The 21,343-nt window shown below is 40.3% G+C and overlaps 1 protein-coding gene across 1 annotated transcript in view; it reads left to right on the top strand.

The window, feature by feature from the left end:
* LOC136875985 (uncharacterized) overlaps nt 1–21,343 on the top strand; it is a 56,075-nt gene that overhangs the window by 27,410 nt on the left and 7,322 nt on the right. The window contains exons 4-5 of the mRNA XM_068228118.1: nt 8,210–9,552; nt 11,110–11,299. Of these exons, the coding sequence (XP_068084219.1) occupies nt 8,210–8,376 (167 nt within the window). The 3' untranslated portion in view covers nt 8,377–9,552; nt 11,110–11,299. The remainder of the gene's footprint in view (nt 1–8,209; nt 9,553–11,109; nt 11,300–21,343) is intronic.

Here is a 21,343-nt window from a genome sequence, read left to right as displayed (position 1 = left end):
AACTGTCGATTTCCAGTATTAATATTCTGCACAATATTTAAGTCCAGTAATGGTCTTCCGAGTGTCTTTACGGTAAGTTTCTCCTCATCAGAAAGCTGGAAAAACTCTCTAACTTATAAATTACTTACAGTATTCATTTTCACTCACACTCCGCTACACACCTTGAAAAGTTAATATTTCAAACCAAACATTCAGTTAAAACAAAATACTAATACACCCACAGGTGATAGATTTGACCGATAATGCCATGACACGACACCAACAAATAGTCAAACTTAACTACACTAACACCGGCAGCTTTGTGACGAACTCTTACTCACAATCTAGAATCCATCAGTTATAATAATAACGCACAGACAAACTATCTACAACCAAAACACTCAATCACCTGAAAACACACCAAGACCTACACGTGATAAATGTAAACATAACGTCTACAGTAACACCAACAACTCCATGTCGCAAATCGCAATAGTCCAGCCGTTTATCAACAATCAACATGTGACAATGTTGTTACAAAGCTCGCTTTACGGTTGACTAAAGTATAACAGGAAGTTATGTTGATGAAAAAACGTTTCTTCCGAAAATATATCCTCAAAACAAATTTTACGATTTACAAAATGGTCATGATTGCCCATGAAATACAAATGTTGGTAACATTGTTAATGCTGCGGTACAGCTTACCCTAGTGGCGTGGAAAAGAAATTACCGTTGCGAGAGGAGAGAAAGCAGGGATGAAGTCATCTCTGCAGAGTGGTGCAATCTAACGGGGACATTTGAAATTGTTTTTCGTTAGGGGACTTGCTGTTCTCGTGCAACTCCCTAGGACCGACACGGGCGGGCTTGCTACCTGATGCTATACTTCGTATACAGGCTTAAGCTCGTCCCTGCTGAAACTAAATAGCGACGCGCTGTGCGCTAGGGAGTTTGGCGTAGGAAAGTCATCCCCCTGAGTTTGATTTGAAGACGGCGGAGTTTAATGGTCCGTTACGAAGCATTAATACATAGAACGACAAAAGATGGTTGGTTTTAACACATTTTAGAGTACATGTTAGGTTTATTAAGCTGCAAAATAGGAAGAAAAGACGACCAATGAAGCGTAAAATTATTGGGAGTTGTGCAAACCTGCAACAATACCACGCACCGCCCTTGCTTGGTGCACTTTATCATTTCCAACAATATCAGCTAGCGATAGTGGCATTTCAGACTTCTAATTACCCCTTGATCCACGGGCTGCAATCTGCTCGTTGTATTTGCAGGAAGGGAAACAAGCTTAATGCTCTCCAGACCTAAGATTACAGGGCGCGCTGGACAGTTGTCAACAAGAAAAGGAAGTCTCTTCTCAATTAAAAGCTGCCGATTCAAACGCCTCATCTCAGATTCAAACAATTAGGAAGTCTTCCATGATTTTATATTAGCACTGTAAAGTAACGGAAGATTTGTTACATGGCTAAAGCATGTATGATATTTTCGTTTGCCAGTCACGAACAGTTTTCTCTTCTCAGTTTTGTCTGCATTAGCATAAACCAGAACTGTTATTACCTTTCTAGATTTCAGAGTTCTGTCCGATGTCAATCTAATGACAATGCCAAGCTCGTCTGATTTCGCACACGTCAGGCCACGGTAGTAAGTCATTCTTCGCTTGTTTCAGCATTCACACTATTCGCTTCGCCGCTCACTTTTGAATCTGTCGGTCCAGCCGCTGCTGGACACAAATTCCTCATCTCTTAATTTCTTGGCAAATCCTTCTGCTTTCACCTTAAGGAGAGGTCCGCTAATGGGTACATTGTAGCTTCTCTGTTGCTTAAAACACTTAAACAGCGCTGCATACATGTCTCTTCGTTCAGGTTGTCCTAGCCGCTTAATTTTCGAACCATTCTGTTCAAATGCAGCAACAACTTTATCATCGCTCTTCCAAATCGTTTGGATTGTGGAAATAACAAGGAAAAACTCACGAAACACGCCAGCTCCTTTAATTCTATTATTCAATTTGGTGAATCACTTTAACTTCTTCTTCCAACATTAAAACTTTCTTTTAGTAGTTATACTGCGTTAAAATGCGTGCTCCTTCCAGAAGAAACTGACCACACGCGAGTACCGGTGATACCGCAAGAATTAGGGAGGGGTACAAAGGGGTGGGGATTCTGCCTGCATTCCCGAGGTCTGTGACACAAGGGGACTCGAAAGAATTTGCTAGGTTGCCAGATTTCAACAAAACATTTCTTAAAATATTTTGGTTCTTAAAAATTCTTAGTCCAAACAGAGGTTGAAAATGAAGTTATATGTGAGGTAGACGCATATACGTTTGTCGTAAAAAGCAAGGCTGAAAAGCACATTTCTCACGAGGAATATGTCCGTACTACGGAAAACATGATGTTATAGACGAGTTGTCGCCGAAACCGATGTATTTATAACAAAGTTCAGCTGTACTCATCTTATCGTTACGTTCTAAAGTAAGTTGTTGTTGATCTGCATACCAAGTTATTATTTCATCTGATAAGTGTTGTAAATTTTATGAAACCACATTTTATTGTTACACGATCATCATAGACTTATTAAATTCAGCTTGTTATGAAGCTCATAGGAATACACATATTACATTAAAGACCGTTATAACTTTCTGCAAGCCCCTGTGAATTTACTAAACGTCGCCACAATCCTCTATTTGCAACTAGTACTGTGGTCTCATTTAGTTCTATACCCCTTATGTTTAAATCGTTAGAAATTGAGTCTATCCATCGTCGTCTTGCTCTCCCTCTACTCCTCTTTACCCTCCATAACAGAGTCCATTATTCTCCTTGGCAACCTATCCTCCTCCATTCGCCTCACATGACCCCACCACCGAACTGGTTTATGCGTACAGCTGCATCCATCGAGTTCATTCCTAACTTCTTTATCTCCTCATTCCGAGGTCCCTCTTTTCATTGTTCCCGCCTGTTTGTACTAGCAATCAATCTCACTACTTTCATGTCTATTACTTCTAACTTATTAATAAGATATCCTTGAGTCCAAACATCTTTCGCTCCCGTAAAGCAAAGTTGGTCTGAAAACAGACCGATATGAAGATCGTTTCGTCCGGGAGCTGACTTCCTTCTTACAGAATACTGCTGATCTCAACTGGGAGTTCACTGCATTAGCTTTACTGCACCTTGAGTCAATCTCACTTAGGCCTACTATAATACCATTTTGGGAGAACACTCATCCTCAATACTTGAAATTATCTACGTGTTTCAGCTTTGTATCACCAATATGGTATTCAGTTCTCTTGGATTTCTTACCTTCTGACATCAATTTAGTCTTCGAGAGGCTAATTCTCATACCATACTCATTGCTCCTATTTTCGAGTTCCAAGCTATTAGACTGCAGCCTTTCAGCACAATCTGCCATTAAGACCAAGGCTAGACTGCTTACCACATTTGCACCTAACTGAATCCCTCCCTGCCACTTTATACCTTCCAGCAGATGATCCATGTAAACTACGAACAAATAACGTGAAAGATTACAGCCTTGTCTAACTCATGTAAACACCCTGAACCAAGAATTCAATTATTTTAACCATCAAATAGCACTGCAGACCAATTGCCAACATGAATGCCTTTGATTGATTTTAATAAACTACCCTTGTCCCCATATTCCGCCAGTTTGAACATCTTGTCCCTTGGTACCCTGTCATACGGTTTCACTAGGTCTACAAAACATAAACACAACAGTCTGTTCCTCTCGTAGAATTTTTCAATTACCTGGCGCATAATGAAAATCTGAACCTGACTGCCCCTCTGAGTCTGAAACCACACTGGTTTTCATCCAACTTCCTCTCAACCACTGATCGCACCCTCCCTTCCAAGATGCCAGTGAATACTTTGCCTGGTATACTAATCAATGAGATACCTCGATAGTTATTGCAATCCTTCCTGTTCCCTTCTTTATAGATAGGTTCAATTACTGCTTTTGTCTGATATGAAGGTACCTTACCAACACTCCATGCTCTCGGTAATCTTAATTCAGCCTACCCCGATTTAGTGCACCGACTCACAGTCTCCCCACCAGCCAATCCAGCATTCACATTTCACAGCATCACAGAAAATCAGGTTAAAAAGGATTTAACGTGTAGATGATGTTCCTATTACTTTTATATATAACATTATGGGTACTGTCCTGAGTATACTGACGCACATACTTAACTACTGTTTACTAAACGGAACTTTCCTTACTGTCTGGAAAACAGCCAATATCACACCGGTACCTAAGAGTTTAGACTCATAATCACCCTCTGACTATCGTCCTGTGTCCATACTCCCTGCACTTTCTAAAGCTTTTGAACGTTTAATATACGAGCAAGTTCTGGAATACCTAACCGAAAGTGCGCTTTTGGACACTTTGCAATCGCGACAACACTGTTGAAGGTTACTGAAGACATTATAAACGCTATGGAAAAACGACTGCTCAATATACTTATCCTTCTTGACTTCAGTAGCACTTTTGACACTATAGAAATTCAGACTATGATAAAGAAATTGGAACTGCTAAATTTCGACCTGGCTGCGTTTAATATATTTGTTCTTATTTGAGTAATCAACAGCGCGTAACAGTAAACTACAAGGCCTCTATATGGGAAATGAAACTTAGTGGTGCCCCACAGGACAGAATTCTAGGCCCCCTTTTTTTCTGTATTTATATCAGAGACATACCATCTGTGACAGGAAATAACACCTCTATGCTGACGATCTTCAAATTTATGGACACTGCAAGGCTCCAGACTTAGGTGAAACAATACAAGATAGTAACAATGACCTCCGATGACTCAGTGCATATGCACAACTAAATTCTCTTGTACCAAACCCCACAAAATTTCAGGCAATCATAATTGGATCACGAAAATTACTGAGCTGCACAAACAATGTCGCAATCCTGCCTATCCTACTGAATAACATTATTCCCTACAGTAAAACGGTTAAAAATCTCGACGTAATCATAAACGAAACACTTGATTAGTCTGATCACACGAATAAAATCCGTAAAAAGAATTTTTGGAGTGATTCACCCCTCTTAAACAGCAGAGGAATGTAGACCTATATCCTTTTGAGCTAAAGGCCAAACAAATACATACACTGGTTGTCCCTTTCCTTGACGTTGTTTTGGATGACATGAATAGAGAAGAAATACTCAAACTTCAACGAGCACTGCATTACTGCGTGCGATTTATTTAAATATCGTGTACGATTTTCATATCATCCCGTACTATCAAGCTCTCTCATGACTGAAGCCTGACAAACGTCGACAGCTACACATTTTAATAATGGTATTTAGAGTGTTAACTGAAAGTCAGCCATTGTATATTTCTCTAAATTCACTTTATATCATCATTTCACAACTTAAATACACGTTTCAGATCCTTTCTTTCTATTCCAGTCCACCACAAAAATAAAATCAATAGATCATTTGTGCGGCGCCAGATTATGGAATTCCCTGCCAGTTCAGGTCAGGGAAACTAGCTCTTTACAAAGATTTAACGTCACCTGCCGAGACTACCTGCTGATGACAGCTGACTGAATGGTTGGAGTATGATTGTGTGCGTGCCTGAGGATTGGTCATTGTTAAGAGTTTATAATATAAATTAGTTTTAATATTAATTTAGTTAGTAATTTATTTAAATTCATTTTCACTTCTAGTAATTTATTAAGTTATAACCTTTTTAAATATCTCAGTACTTTATTTAAGATTCTTATTAGTATGTGGTTAAGTGTAAGAGAGGGCCCTAAATTTGCTACTGTAAAAAAAGGCACTAATAAATAAATAAATTAAATAAATAAGCAATTTCATCCCTGCCTTCCCACTATACTTCATCATTTCAGGTCTAATTTCATCTAACCCTGCAGGTTTATGACAATGGAGTTTATTTTCCATACTTTCCGCTTCCTCAAGCGTAATTTCACCAACACCATTTCCCTCCTCCCCATGAGCTCCGTTGTTCGCGACACCACCATGATAATTTCCTATTACGTTGAGAAAATGTTCAAAATTTTCCCTCCACCTGTCCAGTGATACACTGGTATCTATTATGAGTTCACCTGAATTACCCAAAACACTGTTCATTTCCTTTTCCTCTCCCTTCCTAAAATTATTTATTACTGTCCAGAAAGGTTTCCCTGCTGATGGACCTAGACTTTTCCGGTTATTACCTAATTCTTCCCACGACTTCTTTCTGGATTCAACAACTAATTGTTTTGCTGTGTTTCTTTCATCTGCGTACAATTTCCTGTCTCAATCAGCCCTCGTTTGAAGTCATTTCTGATAAGCTTTCTTTTTACGTTTACAAGCTGCTCTCACTTCATCATTCCACCAGGATGTATGTTTTTCCCCATCTTTACACACAGTTGTTCTTAGCCATTCCCTTGCCGTTTCTACAACAGCATCCCTGTATGCCCTGTATGCCACACATTCTCCTTCTATATCCTGAACCTGCTTAGTGTCCACCGTTCGGAACTTCTCACTAATTGTATACCTGAATTCGAAGTCGGGTAAGATACACTCTATTATGGATCTCGTAACCCCTTCCCTCCACTGTGTAGCGATGAATAGCCTTATGCTTGAATAATGTATTCATAACTGCTAAACCCACACTAGCACAGAAGTCAAGCAAACGCTTCCCATTAATATTAACTTCCATATCTTCCCCACATTTACCAATCACACTTTAGTATCCTTCATTCCTATTTCCAAGTCTTGCTCATAAGAATGCCAGGCTAAAATTAAAATTCCTTTCTGCCTGCATGCAATTGTTGATTGTAAATTGATTTATATTTAGCTGGGTGATTGTATGAGAACTAAGCGGCCTACTGGCCGGGCAGAACAATGCACTTGCCCTCGAAACTCAGAAACTTTGCCGGATTGAACATCAATGGGGCGTTCCTTGCTGTACAATAAGTGGACGTTTGTTGTTTCATTAGGTGTTTAAAACCTTTACTGGATTAGCGCTCGATATATCAACGATAAAATTAGGCAATATAGGTCGTATTTCACCACCGTAATTTTCGGCTTTTAAGGACCTCTTCGATACGTTAGTGATTAATTCATCAGCGCACCTCGCAGAATTATGTCGATAATTATTTTCCTTAGAAGTAGAGAAGGAGTTATTAATGTATTAACTCCTCAACAGCAGAGGAGGAGAGAGCTAGAAAGACAACTGAGTGAGCTGGCTGCTGATTGGGCACACTTAGTGTTAACGTTTAGATAAAAGAAAGGGTGTCAACTACTAAATGAACAATATTCGCCCTTAAAAGTCCGGAGATGGTGTCCCTAGGTGGCACAAGGATCGCAGTACGAAGGGTAGCCTGTCAGCAGGAGTGACAGGGCAAGATATAATAGAGTACTCAGTTCAATGGTTCATCGGCAGAGAAAGGTGGAGAAAATGATTGGAGGGTCAACTATTTGTAGGGGAAACTTCTTACACATGTCACCGTATGTTACATATTTCTTCATGTCCAGTCTGTAAACCACTGTGAATTAGCTAGTTCCACACCTCTCATCAGTAAATCAATAAAAACTGAGTTTAATCAACCTTCCATTTGTGTCCATATACTTCTCTTGCACTTTATGGGAGAGTCGTTTATGTCCTAGATAACCTATCCTGCTCCATTCGCCTTACATGACCCAATCACCGAAGCCGGAGTACGCCTACAGCTCCATCCACCGATAAGAATTCGTCCTTTTCTCCTCGTTTCTTGTACCTTCCTGTCATTAGTCCCATTACCTCTATCTTCTGAGTCCACCTATCTTTCACTGCCGTACAGCAAATGGACCAGTGTTAAGGTAGCATGGGCCGGAATTAGACAACTGCACGTAGGATTAGGAACCACCTGCTTTGTATTTCCCTACTGAGAGCACTTTACTCTGTCCCCTGCCTGTCGTAAGAGGTGAGTCCTCTACTTTCCACTTGTGCCAGACTCCTGTCCGACCTCCCTTGGTCAACTCTTCCTCTCTTCTAACCCTGAAGTTATTTGGTTCGCGAGGCCTTCACACATTTCCTTTAGCAGATACCTTCATTATTTTAGTTGCCGGTCCTTTGATTAGTGATTCCAGAGAATGGTTGATGTTAAGCTATTGAATGTGGCATCTCCCCTAAAATCCCTTGTTGTGTAGTTAAGGGTAACTTTAAGTAAAAATTATTTCAAGTAAATCGTATAAAGTAACGTTTTGTTTCTCTTTACAGGTTTACTCCACGGTTGCCCTTATTTGGAAGTATTTGATCTAAGCAGAAATAAAATCAAACGCTTTGACGATGTTCTTAATATTTCGCCCTTCAGAGACAGAATAAAAGAACTAAATTTGTCAAAGAATTTTATTACTGATATTAATCCATTCTTTTGGATGTATTAAGAAAATAAATTTGTCCTACAATCAAATCAGCTTACATGCCCTGGTCTATATTCCGAAAAACAGTGAATTAGACTTGTCGTTCAACAACATCACTGGGTTTGGTAACGTTCGCTTCTCCTTGATGGTGGATCGAATGTTTCTTCCTGGGCAGAATATTTCCAGCCTCACCGAGGTGGGGAAAATTCTTTCTAATAATGACAGTGAATTTCTGTTTGAGTACTCCATTCCTATTGTCCAGAAGGTATACGGCTCTCCTATGACAGTACACTCTCTGTATATTCCACAGAGCAAATGTACTGTTGATAAAAAGCATATACAATGCAAAGAAAATGTTTCTCTAATTTTCCCCAGCGAAGACTCTAGTATAGTAAACCTTAGAGGGAATCCATTAAAAGTTGATGGATCATTCGTATTTGAGATACGAGTGGATAAACATTTCGACCTATCGCAGAACCTTTTGAAGGTTCTCAATGATTTTCCTACACAGATCTCAAATGTGGAACAACTCAACCTTTCACGGAATAGCATTGGTTATATAAGTAGACATTTGTTCCAGAACATGACTCGACTGACTGTTTTAGATCTGTCATATAACCAGCTAAAGCATGTACTACTAATTCTGTATTCTTCCCTGTTCATATTAGATATCTCAAACAACTATTTGAACAGGGTGAATATTTCGCACAACTCATCGCAGAGCACCACCGAATATTTGAACTTATCCCACAATAGTTTCGGAGAAATACTGGAAGTCGAGTGGTCACAGTTTAAACAGTTCTCAAAGGTAGATTTAGGAGAGAACAATTTACAGTGCTGTGGTCCTGAAGGGCAGTACTCGAGAATAATGTTCCTCCATTATCAAGGCAAAATTTTGAACATTAATTCGAACAAAGCCCTCTCGTGCCTGATGCCGCACAACAGGAGGGTGGAGATGACGAACACGTGGCTTAGTGAGGATCACTGTCAGAATTATTACTATCTTCAAGGATGGGCAGCTTTTGGATGTCTGCTGTTGCTGTCTCCATTGGTGATACATGTAATCGACCTCTTGGACTACTTCACCCACCAGACGGAGAGGGACCTCGCAGGGCATCTCACCCACCTCAAGAAACAGGGCTTGGAACAGGATGAGAGCCACGCTCTGGAATGCGAATATGACGCCTTCGTGTGCCACAGGTAAGACTTACTGGAGTCAAATAATGAATTTTAATTTCTAATTGCTCTCTCTTAAGTATCATAGAAGAGACTCTGGTTTGATTCTAAAGGGTTGGTAGCACAAGGTGAGTACCTGTTCAATGTTTCAGTGTTATTGGAAATGAATTCCGGAAATACTGTGGAATTCGCCGTACAGTTCAGAAATATGTTATTACAATAACCAAGTTAATATTATTTACTTGCTGATAACATAAATATCCTTCCGTCAGCCTAAATAATGGCTAGGTCGTAGCACAGTAGTAGCAACACTGCTGCACTGCCTCAAACTATACGTCGGATGTATGAGGTTTGTCTAACTAATTTATAATATTTGTAGTATCCCATCAATCACGTTCCATATCTGCTGGATTACATCACACAGAGCAACTGTTTGATGTACGGCATATCCAGAGTTCCTACATAACGTGTACATATGAAATCGGTGTTGCTTAGAGTTTGTGAGTATGTTATCATGTATTAATCTGTTCCGTACGATGCAAGGTGTTACCCGCTGCATGATTCGATACATTTCTCCAGACGCTGTAACGGGCTTGATATGGGTGTAAACCTTACTTGCTAATTCTGTAGAAGAATATGTTGTTTATATGAAGGTTGGAACTTAAATAGTGGCAACAATTTATTTACAACAGATACAAAAGTGTTACATGTTATCAACCTTTACTGTCCTTCAACGTACTGTAGTCACCAGCATTGTGTATAACCCGTTGCCAGCGATGTGAAAGCCGTAGTATTCCTTTTGCAGAGCCTGTTCTGTTGGTGGTGCGAATGGAGCCGTCTACTGCCTGTCGAATCTCTGCAACAGTTCTGAAGCGAATGCTCACGAATCGTCTGGTTTCGAACACTGCCCAGTAACGCGGCAAGAGCATTCTCTTCTTCTTCACTCGTAGGACGACCTTCCCGATGAATATCTGCCGCAGTTTGCCGACTATCCTTGAAGGCTTTTACCCAACGTACCACTGTTCTGTAAGGCAATGCAGATTCCCCACAAGCCTCTTGAAGACCTTGATGACACTGTCGTGCTGTACGACCTTTGGCACATTCAATCTTGATCCAACTCCGTTGTTCCTGTTTGGAAAACATAGTGACAACGTTACGTTAGACCGCTAGCTCACACGTGACTGTGTTTCTCTCGCTTGTGCGCGCGCAGGTGATGTGGGAAGGGCGAGTCCATTTGCTCTGACGTAAGGTAGGTAGGTAACCAACATGTGCTATCAGCGACAATATTAGATTCCGTTGCATAGCGTCTCCACAGCAGTGTTGCCACTATTTAAGTTTCAACCCTCGTAACATAGACCAACCCATCAGAATCCAGTAAACCAAATTTATGGGAAGTACTCGCTTGCTTTTTGAATTAGACAAACTCATATTTCTTCTTATGCATTGTTAAAATTAAGAAAACTCAGGAAAATCCTACATTAATATAGTATATTTTTAGTTCACAGAGGCTAAAAAAGCACCATACATGTTAGAGTTCGGCTGCAGATGTTTCATTGTCAACATCACTGAATCCCTTTTCAGTCACAAGGATGCACGCTGGGTGCGCCAGCAGCTGGTACCCAACCTGGAGAACGACAAGGATGGACACCGCCTCTGTATTCACTACCGGGACTTCCCGCTCGGGTCATTCATAGAGGAGAACATCGAGAGGGCAATGAACAAGAGCAGGAAGATCATCGTCGTGGTGACCAGGTCATTCCTGGAGAGTTATGTGAGTATCTCTGGTGTATTGTACTGTTAGTTTTGGGAAAGCCAACAGTTAAATTATCCCACGGTATTAAAAGGAATGCAGTGAAACCTCCGTTAACCGAAAGAGAATGGAACAGTAAGTTAACGGTGATTTTTACGATGTATAGATAGAAAATTTCTTACGCAGTAGTTAAAATTTAAGTAACATTCTAGGATTGCTGTATTTAAATTATAAAAATAGCTGGTTACTTCGTTTATACGGCATTCCTGTTCATGGGGTTTCGGTTACTACACAATTAAATTTAAATATCAAATCGTGATTGGAATTATTAGTAAGCGAGAAATTTTTACGTTTCCTGTCAGAAAATTTGTGTCTGCGTGGAAATTACGGGATACAACAATGGATGTCAAGTAAGGATAGATTGTCTACGTCAGAGTGAATGACATGCGGCAGTTAGGAAGCTCTCACACATGGCTGCTGAAAGAGGAGAACCTCGGACACGCCTTAGGGCAGTGTGGCTACTATCATATTTTACGATCTAAGACTGTTGCAGCTCTAAAAATTAAACATTGAAAGGTTGTTTAGGAATGCTCCTGTTTTGCAGAGAATGGATCAGAACGATGTCTTTACGCCCCGTTCTTTAACTCAATCTATAACCATTGATATGCATTTAGGTGGGTCGCCCAGGTGGCAGATTCCTCGCCAGATTTTACCTAGACTTCTCTGAAATAAGTTCAGAGAAGTTGGAAATTTGTCGATTATCTCCCTCGGTAAATTATTGCAATACCTAACTGCTCTTGCTATATAAACTAATTCTTACCCTGTTTGTCATCTTGAATTCCATCTTTATCTTCATATTGTGACCTCTTTTCCAGTGGCGTAAGCTGGGATCAAGACGTGGGCTACCACTAGACTTAGGTTACCTCTTTTCGATGGTTGGTTTAGTGAACGTCAAGCCTGCAGCGTTTTGAGCTGCAGCCAATAGCCTACGAAGAAGCTTGCTGTGTTGTCAAGGCTGCTTCACAAGCTACTGCCCTGGCCTCTGCTGCTGCCAATACTCAACCCCTGATCAGTGGAGATGGTAGCCTAAGGTTTAGCAAATTAAAGTCCGGCTTTGTGGATAAATGGATAGAGCGTTTCCCTTTTGTCCGATGGGCGCAGTTCAGTTTTCAGGATCAACCCTCTCATACTGTTAATTCCCCTGGCTTGGGGATTAGGTGTTTATGACGTATTCGCCATTCACTTTATCCCCATTAGATTAACACCAAGCCTATACAGATGCCATGCCCCATTATTATTATTATTATTATTATTATTATTATTATTATTATTATTATTATTATTATTATTATTATTATTGTTTCGTTTCGGCCAACTAAGGACCACGTCATTTCAACTGTTTCCCTTGAGCTTTAATGTTGGTCCAGTATTCCTTCATTCGTATACGGTGTTGCTCCTTTCGCTCTTCCGTCCATGCCTTTCCAGTTTTCATCTTCGATTTTGGTAAGAAACTCGGATGTTCTTGGAGTTTTTTCTTAAGTGGGACACGCTCCTGGATATCTTCAAATGAGATCCCAATCTCCTGCAGATCTTTCTGTACCTCACTGAACCATGCCCCCTTTGCCTTTTTCTCTTGGAGGAAAGTGAAAATGCGGTTGGTTAACCGTGTTGAATTCATCCGGGCCATGTGTCCATAAAAAGTAATCCTCCCATTTTGTATCACATCGCTTATTTTCACCACATGCGAGTACAAGTCCTGCTTGTGCCGTCTCCTACACTCGCCGTTGTCTTTGACTGGACCTAAGATTTTTCTCAAAATATTTCCTTCCTTGGCCTCCAATTTCTCCATCATGCCTTTCTTTGTTCATGGCGAGACATTCCGCTGCATATCGAGCCTCTGTCCGGATAACGGTAGAATAATGTTTGATTTTTGCATTCAGAGATATAGATAGTTTCTTATAGACATTTTTAGTCAGATGGTAAGCTATTTCCATTTTATTCACGCATGAAGAAAAGGCTTCCTTTGCGGACAAGTTAGGTTCTATCCATTCAACAAGATACTTAAATTTTTCAACTCGCTTGACTTTTCCGTGTGTCCCTTCTGGCTCACTTGGCGCCAGTTTGATGTTTGCAATGAATTGTAATGAATTTTGCTTGTGTTTGAAGCTGGTTGATCTGCTTCATGGCCACTTAGGAATCAGCGAAAACCGCGAGATCGTCTGCAAATGCTAGACAGTCAATTGAAAGGTTCTTGCTCTTGTGGCCTAGTCTGACTCCGCATTCGACTCCTTCATAACTCATTTCTCTGCGCCATTCACGGATCACTTTCTCAAGAACGCAGTTGAACAACAGAGATGAGAGACCATCTCCTTGCCTAACTCCTGTCCGTATTTCAAAGGCCTCTGATATCTCTCCTCTAAACTTCACTTTTGAGATGGTGTTGGTGAAAGTCTGTTGGATGATCACTGTTGTTTTACCGTCCAAGTCAAATTCCTTTAAGATCTGAAGTAGGGTAGTTCTATCAATTGAATCATAGGCCTTCTTAAAGTCGATGAACGTTACTACAAAAGGCTTGCTCTTTAGTTTAAGATATTATTATTAAATAAAAATATTGAATTTTACAGCAGTTTCACCGTTCGTTCACCGGTTAATTAGCTTCCTCGGGATATCAGTGGTGGTGTCCGACCAATGATCACGGGTTTGATTCCAACCAACAAAAGAAAACACTAAACCTGAAAGATGGCATTTCAGTTTAGCAGATATATACCGAAAAAAATAAAACTATATTACTCCTATAACAGCAGCCCTGTAGTCTTTTACTACAAGGATGTAGAAGTAAACGGGAGTCAAATACCCGCACTCTGTTATCTGTAGCATTATAAGTCAGAAGTATGAGGTGACGAAGTATGTATGATGAGTAACGCATGGTTGATAGCAATGGCGATCTGACAAACCGAAGCCTAGCACACCTATCCTCCGCCGGTCCCCGCTCCAATCCGATATCCAGCAGCAAGCCTCATGTGGCGAGTCGAGGGGAGAGGGACGAGAGTCTGGGCTACAGTATCAATCTCCGGTGCCTTGCTATCAGAAATATGTACGACGTTTTTTCTCACTGCTTTCAAGTTTTGTAAATGGAACTATGTTTCAGATGCTTACATTATAATGTGCTTTAGACTTCCATCATACTCAATTGAGATTTGGGCTTCACTGATAGCCTTGGTAGCCCTCAGTATACGCCACTGCTCTGTAACATGAAAATATGACTAATCTTATTGGTCTCCTAATGTCATTCTATGCCATGTCTGTACTGACAACTCGGAATATGATATTGTAACTGCAGTAATACTGAAGTGATTCTGAATATATGAAAGGTCTTCAAACCGGAAGAGTCGCAAAGAAACTGATTGTTTCCGAGGAAAGTGTCAGTCACGAAAACTCTTTGTGCGATAAAGAGATTGCTCTGTTTTCTTATTATAACCCTTCTGCCAGGTTTTTAGTCTACATTACCCTAACTTGGTCTCGAACAGGGACACGTAGCATGAGGAAATTCGTCGACTGAAACAGGCAGAACCTTTTAACATGAGCACGAGCTTGTACACTAACATGTGCACTTAGATTCCCAAGAGAGATTCGGTTTACTCCTTATCTGCTATATCATTAACATCCACCTGGCAAGGCAACAGTCACCTTGGCCGGTAAAGGCCCATACATGTCCTCCGCTGAAGCCGACAAGAGGCAAAAATTACAGTAATTCAAGATTAGTTTTGATGATTCTCGTTTTCTATCAACTGCAGCAGAATATGTACAGTTCAAGGCAGACGACGCTACAACAGCGAGTAGTCTCCGTACTCTCAGTGGGTAAGTCACCTGTCAGCCCAGCTGCTTTCTCCGCTAGCAAGCAATTTAAATGACTTATTCTCGGCAAAACGGTAATTTTAACATTGATATACCTCGCACATGATCGTGGTCGTTGTATTTCTCTTTAAAATTTGCTCTTTGTCACACGAGACAGATAGGTCTTATGCGATAGGAAGGTCTAGGAGTGGGAAAGGATCGACCGTGGCCTTAATACGGTGACTTGCATAAGCAATGAAGTCGACAATTTGCCTTCAGATATAAAAATTGTATTTTCACTGGGGAAATACGAGTAAAATTAGTTTACTAACCAACCAGTTTTTGTGTTAGGATATAATAGAATACTCCTCTCCCCCAGTCTCTGCGAGGTTGTTAGTCTACTGTCTACTGTACTTCGCTGACACTTCGGACACGAAAGATTGGATGAAGTTGACCAGAAAATTTTACTTGACTGCTAAGCCACAGGACGCACAGACGTATCTACACTCATGGTGCATGGCCTTGTAGCATCAGCAGCAAATAGAAAGGAAGACAATCACGCGCTCACCTTCATGAGGAAGGTCTCCTTCCAGCTCTATCATATGATGAGAGAATTTGATATCCCTCGCGTGAACATGCACATACAACATTAAACGTTTACAATTGAACTTATGCACTATTTCAGTCTACTTCTGGATTGTATTTTGTTCTTCTTTTCAGATTATTTGTTCATTTTATCCTAGACGTAAACCTCGTTATATAGTCTAGGACCTTCATGTATCTTACCATCCATAAGTTGTATTAGTGCCTAAATTATCTACCTATTGAATGAATTGAATAACTAGAAGAATGCCTGAGTGCCTATAATTAATTCACGTATAGTTTAATAGTTAACTTAAGCAAAAATTAATAACGACGCAATACAACAATTTAGCTATTGCTACATTTAATATCTTAACACCTACACGTAATTATGTATCTTCTCCTTCCTTATTTCCTCTTATTTCATCCTCTTTTAATTTCTTTTCCTACATTCCTCTCATGATATTACAAAGTTTTGCTGTTTTGATTGGTACCTTCCTTTCTCTGTCTATTAATTTTGCAATGGTGTAAAATTCATGTTCATTATTGATTTTACTTATACCCTTTCCATATATATATTTCTCCCTTATATTTCTTGTTTCTTTACAGTCTATTAATAAGTGACCAACTTCCATGGCCTTATTGCATAAAATGCAGAGATTTTCGTAATTTTTTTTGTCTTACAGCTTTATTCTTATATACACTCATCAGCAACCAAATTATCCCCCTCATTTCCTTTTTTTAATTGACATTTCAGTCCTTACTCTCCTATTTTTACTTATTTTACAAAATTCAACCAGTGTTCTCTTTCTGTTACAGTCTGACCTTATTGTTTGTCTTCAATGTCTTTAACTCTTTGAACCATCATTTTACACAATCCCTTGTTATCACTTGATAAATTTCTTTCCCAATAGTACCCCATTCCTAAGTTATCCAGTAGCTTCTTCACTCCATCCACCCAGTAAGCCTCATTTCGTTGTTTCATTTGATGCTGTTATGCTTTCCTTAGAATTTCGCCCCCTGCCCCCGTCTTTACCCCCCACCAATATTTAATTATTCCATTAACAATATCCGGCCGTATAATCATCCCTTCACACATCATTCTCACACCACTATTTGCGGGGCAGCTTGGCAGTCCCATTATTATTATTTTGGCAAATTTACCTACAACTGTATGTAATGTTACGATCCCATCATCTACTACCCTCATTTCCGCTCCATACAGTAACTTCGTTTGAACTATTGAATTAAATACATTTTTCTGAGCTCCATATTTATTGTTCGGCATCTTTTTATCCAATATTTTTATACTAGCCAGAGCACTTGCTCCCTTCATTTTAACTCTTTTTATCTGTTCTTACCATCTTGCATTGCTGCTTATGATCGTCCCTAGGTATTCGATTTTTATTACCTCATTTTGTCTTATCCATCCAACTTTGATCACTTTTTGAGAGTTTTTCTCCCTTTTTACCCACCATTACTCTGGTTTTCTTCGGAATAATTTTTAGATTCCACAGTAATTTACTGTCCCATTAATACCGTTTAGCATTTTGACAGAGGTTAATGTGAGCAGTAGGATATCGTCTGCGAAGACAGCACCCGGAATATATTGTTTCTAGAGACAAGGAAATGATCCTTTCTCAAAGCCTACGGAATGGAAAATATCATTACTAATTAATAAAAACTATATTGGTGATAATTTGCAGCCCAGTTTTGAAAAAAATTCTTTCAGTTTTATGGCACATTTAATTTTCTCATACGTATTTTCAATTGCCCTTATCATCTTCCTTGATATTCCGAAATGGCTCAATATATAGACGACAGCCCATCTACTACCGAGTCAAAAGCTTTCTCTGAATCGATTGCCGTGATGTACTGTAAAATGTGTCTCTTTTATTCTTCATGTATTTATCCACTAATGTTTTAGCAACCATTGTGTTGTCACAAGTCTTCATACCCTTCCTAAATCCTGATTGGAATCCCGCCAGGACTGAGCGCACCCCTCTGCCCAATTCATTAGTCTCTTGCCAAAATCCCTGTAAAAATCTTATAGTTACCTGAATTTGATCCTTCACCCTGTTTCTTATATATAGGGCAAATAACTCCCTCCAGCCATGATTTGGGTACGCTCGCCCCTTCAAATAACTTATTAAATATGTTTACTATACTTTCGCGGATAAAGTTATTTTTATTTACTTCTTTCCAGAATTAACTATTAATACCTGAATTTGCTCCAACTTTACCTTTTCGCCCATTCTCTATTCAATCTTGTACTTCAATAATTGAAATCTCCTGGTCTAAGGTTGGCAGAAAGTACTGTGGTCCTCGCGAGATCCTAGCCTTTTCTGTGTTGGGCTTCCAGATATCCTCCCCATCTAATAGCCGTCTGAAGTGCTTGATTCATTTCCCATTACTTAAATTTGCTTGTGTTATACTTTTTCTATCTCTGAAGACTTGTTCTGTTCTATTCTAACTCCACATTTTCTTATTGCATTTCTTTTGGAATCTCTATTTAGATTTTCAGCTTGTTTCTTCTGACATGAATACTTTGTGTTTACTAATAGTTTTCTATACTATTTTCGTTTGCTACAGAATGCAGTTCTTGTTTCAAGACCCCCTACCTTCCCGTAGGATTTTAAAGCTTCCGTTACTTCCACCCTTTTCTTTCTGCATTCTTGGTTGTACCACTCAGTATTTCTTGGCAACCCTATTCCCTTAACTCGCATATGCTGACCTACTGTCAATGTAGTATTTTCTATAAGTTGAATTAACGCATCTAATTGGTTATTTTCGATCGTAAGTCCTATCCCTATCTTCATAATTTCGAAAATTCTCCCTTTAAAATAATCCTCAAAATCTTTCCTGAGGTCATCTTACCATCTATATTATGGCACTAAACTCCTTTTAATATTTCCTTGATAACAAGCCACACTATGCTCTTCCCTACTTAACAGTTTGATGATTACTGGTTAAGTGGTTGGATTCTGCCCAGTCTTTAACTGTTATCCTTTCGACAAGTGGTAATGCCTCCTTTGAACATAATACTAGGTCTATAACACTTCCTCCTGTCTGTTATACAGGATGCTCCACAATAATACCCCTATTTTTATTTCACTATTATTCTGTCGTTAACAATGTTACACGTTTCCTTTCAATTCTATAATATACTATGGTCCTTGCCATTTCATATTTCAAGCTAGGTACCAGCATTAGCAGCACAGCGTTGCAGTCTGGGCCCAATGTTCCTGACAGACCGTTACAACACGCTACAAACTTTTGTTTATCCCATTGTTTCAACCTGGGACGAAGTGGACAATGTGTGCCATTTTGCATCGATTTCGTGAGAATAGCTTGACAATGCTTTTCCGACGTCGCGGAAATGTTGTGTGGCCACCGAGAAGTCCAGACTTGACGTCGCGGAAATGTTGAGTGGCCACCGAGAAATCCAGACTTGACGTCACGGAAATGTTGAGTGGCCACCGAGAAGTCTAGACTTGACGTCGCGGAAATGTTGTGTGGCCACCGAGAAATCCAGACTTGACGTCGCGGAAATGTTGAGTGGCCACCGAGAAGTCCAGACTTGACGTCGCGGAAATGTTGAGTGGCCACTGAGAAGTCCAGATTTGACGTCACGGAAATGTTGAGTGGCCACCGAGAAGTCCAGACTTGACGTCGCGGAAATGTTGAGTGGCCACCGAGAAGTCCAGACTTGACGTCACGGAAATGTTGAGTGGCCACCGAGAAGTCCAGACTTGACGTCGCGGAAATGTTGAGTGGCCACCGAGAAGTCCAGACTTGACATCAAGGAAATGATGAGTGGCCACCGAGAAATCCAGACTTGACGTCACGGAAATGATGAGTGGCCACCGAGAAGTCCAGACTTGATATCGCGGAAATGTTGTGTGGCCACCGAGAAGTCCAGACTTGACGTCGCGGAAATAATGTTGGGTGGCCACCGAGAAGTCCAGACTTGACGTCACGGAAATGATGAGTGGCCACCGAGAAGTCCAGACTTCACCCCATTCGAATTTTTCCTTTGAGGGTATTTGAAAGAGAACGTGTACGCCAGAAAACCGCGTGACTTGGACACTTTGGAAGCAGTCGTTAGGGAAGAGTGTGCGCGGGTACCAGACGACATTATTATACAGTAATATTACCATTAATAATTGTATTATTATTATTATTATTATTATTATTATTATTATTATTATTATTATTATTATTATTATTATTATTATTATTATTATTATACGGTTCATGGGGTGGGTTATTGTATACACGTCCTAGTTCGTGAACTCTGGGCAATGGCTGAGTGGTCTAGTAAGTGGTCCTGAGAGTCGGGATACCAGTTGCTATGGAATGGTTCTGGGCATCTCGGACATATTCTGAGTAATGGCCCTCCGTGTGCTCAGGCGGCTAGAATTAAATAATCCATCGGTGGTCCCTAACGCGTTAGAGGAGCGATCCTCACTTGGACTATGTGTAAGTACGATAGCATCTTGCTTTACGAATTTACCGAGCTCAGAACATTTTAAGCAAGCCTCGGACCTATGGGAGTAACGGAGTCCCACTCCCATTTGACAGTCGAGGGACTCCTTGGAAACAACTTGGCGAGCGAAATGGAATTCGATGGGGAACTATCAGTATTAATGGGGCTTATGAAAGAAACAAGGTAGATGATGATGATGATGATGATGATGATGATGATGCTTATTGTTTAAAGGGGCCTAACATCTTGAGTCATCGACCCAGACAAAGTAGAACTGGCTGAGTCAGCATAGAGGATGCATCTGGATGTGATAGGAGTAAATGATATTCGGGTAAGGCTAGATAACAAGGAAGAGATACAACATTATGCAGTGTACTTGGCGGGTGTTGAAAAGACTAGTGGCTTTACGTCGCCCCAAAACAGATAGGTCTTATGGCTGTGTGTAAAGAAAAAGAGAGAAAGGCAGAGTGTTGGTTAGGGTTGTTCATCAGGAATACTATTGCACGCGACATAGTTTCTGTTAGGCACGTAACTGAGCGAATTACGTGGGTAGATTTGTCAGCTGGAGGAATTTGGACGAGAATTGTCTCAGTGTATTCACCACGTGAGGGTGCAAGGTCAACAGAAAAGATAGGATAGTGCTAATGGGCGATTTCAGTGCGACAGTTGGAAATAGAACTGAAGGATACGAAAGGGTGATTGGTAAATGTAAGGAAGATGTGGAAGCAAGTAGGGGTGGGAAGGGTTTACTGGACATCTGTGCTAGTATGGGTTTAGCAGTGACGAATATATTCTTTAATCATAAGGTTATTCACCGCTACACATGGGAGGGCAGGGGTACCAGGTCCAAGGGATGTTGCAGACAGGAAATAGTACATGGTTGATGGAAGAAACAGAGGGAGAGAAAAAGGATATGAACAGTGTTTTGGGCGATTCAAGTGAACTCATAATAGATCCCAGGGTATCATTGAACAGGTTGAGGAAATATTTTGAAAATCTTCTGAACGTAAAAGGAAATCTTCCTCGTGGTGCCGCGAACAACCGAGCTCATCGGGAGAAGGAAAATGATGTTGGTGAAATTACGCTTGAGGAAGTGGAAAAGTGGTAAATAAAAAACATTACCGTAAAGCAGCAGGAATAGATGAAATTAGGCATGAAAT

The sequence above is a fragment of the Anabrus simplex genome, chromosome 6 (genome assembly GCF_040414725.1).
Source record: "Anabrus simplex isolate iqAnaSimp1 chromosome 6, ASM4041472v1, whole genome shotgun sequence".
Taxonomy (NCBI): domain Eukaryota; kingdom Metazoa; phylum Arthropoda; class Insecta; order Orthoptera; family Tettigoniidae; genus Anabrus; species Anabrus simplex.
This window is presented reverse-complemented; position numbering and strand designations above follow the sequence as displayed.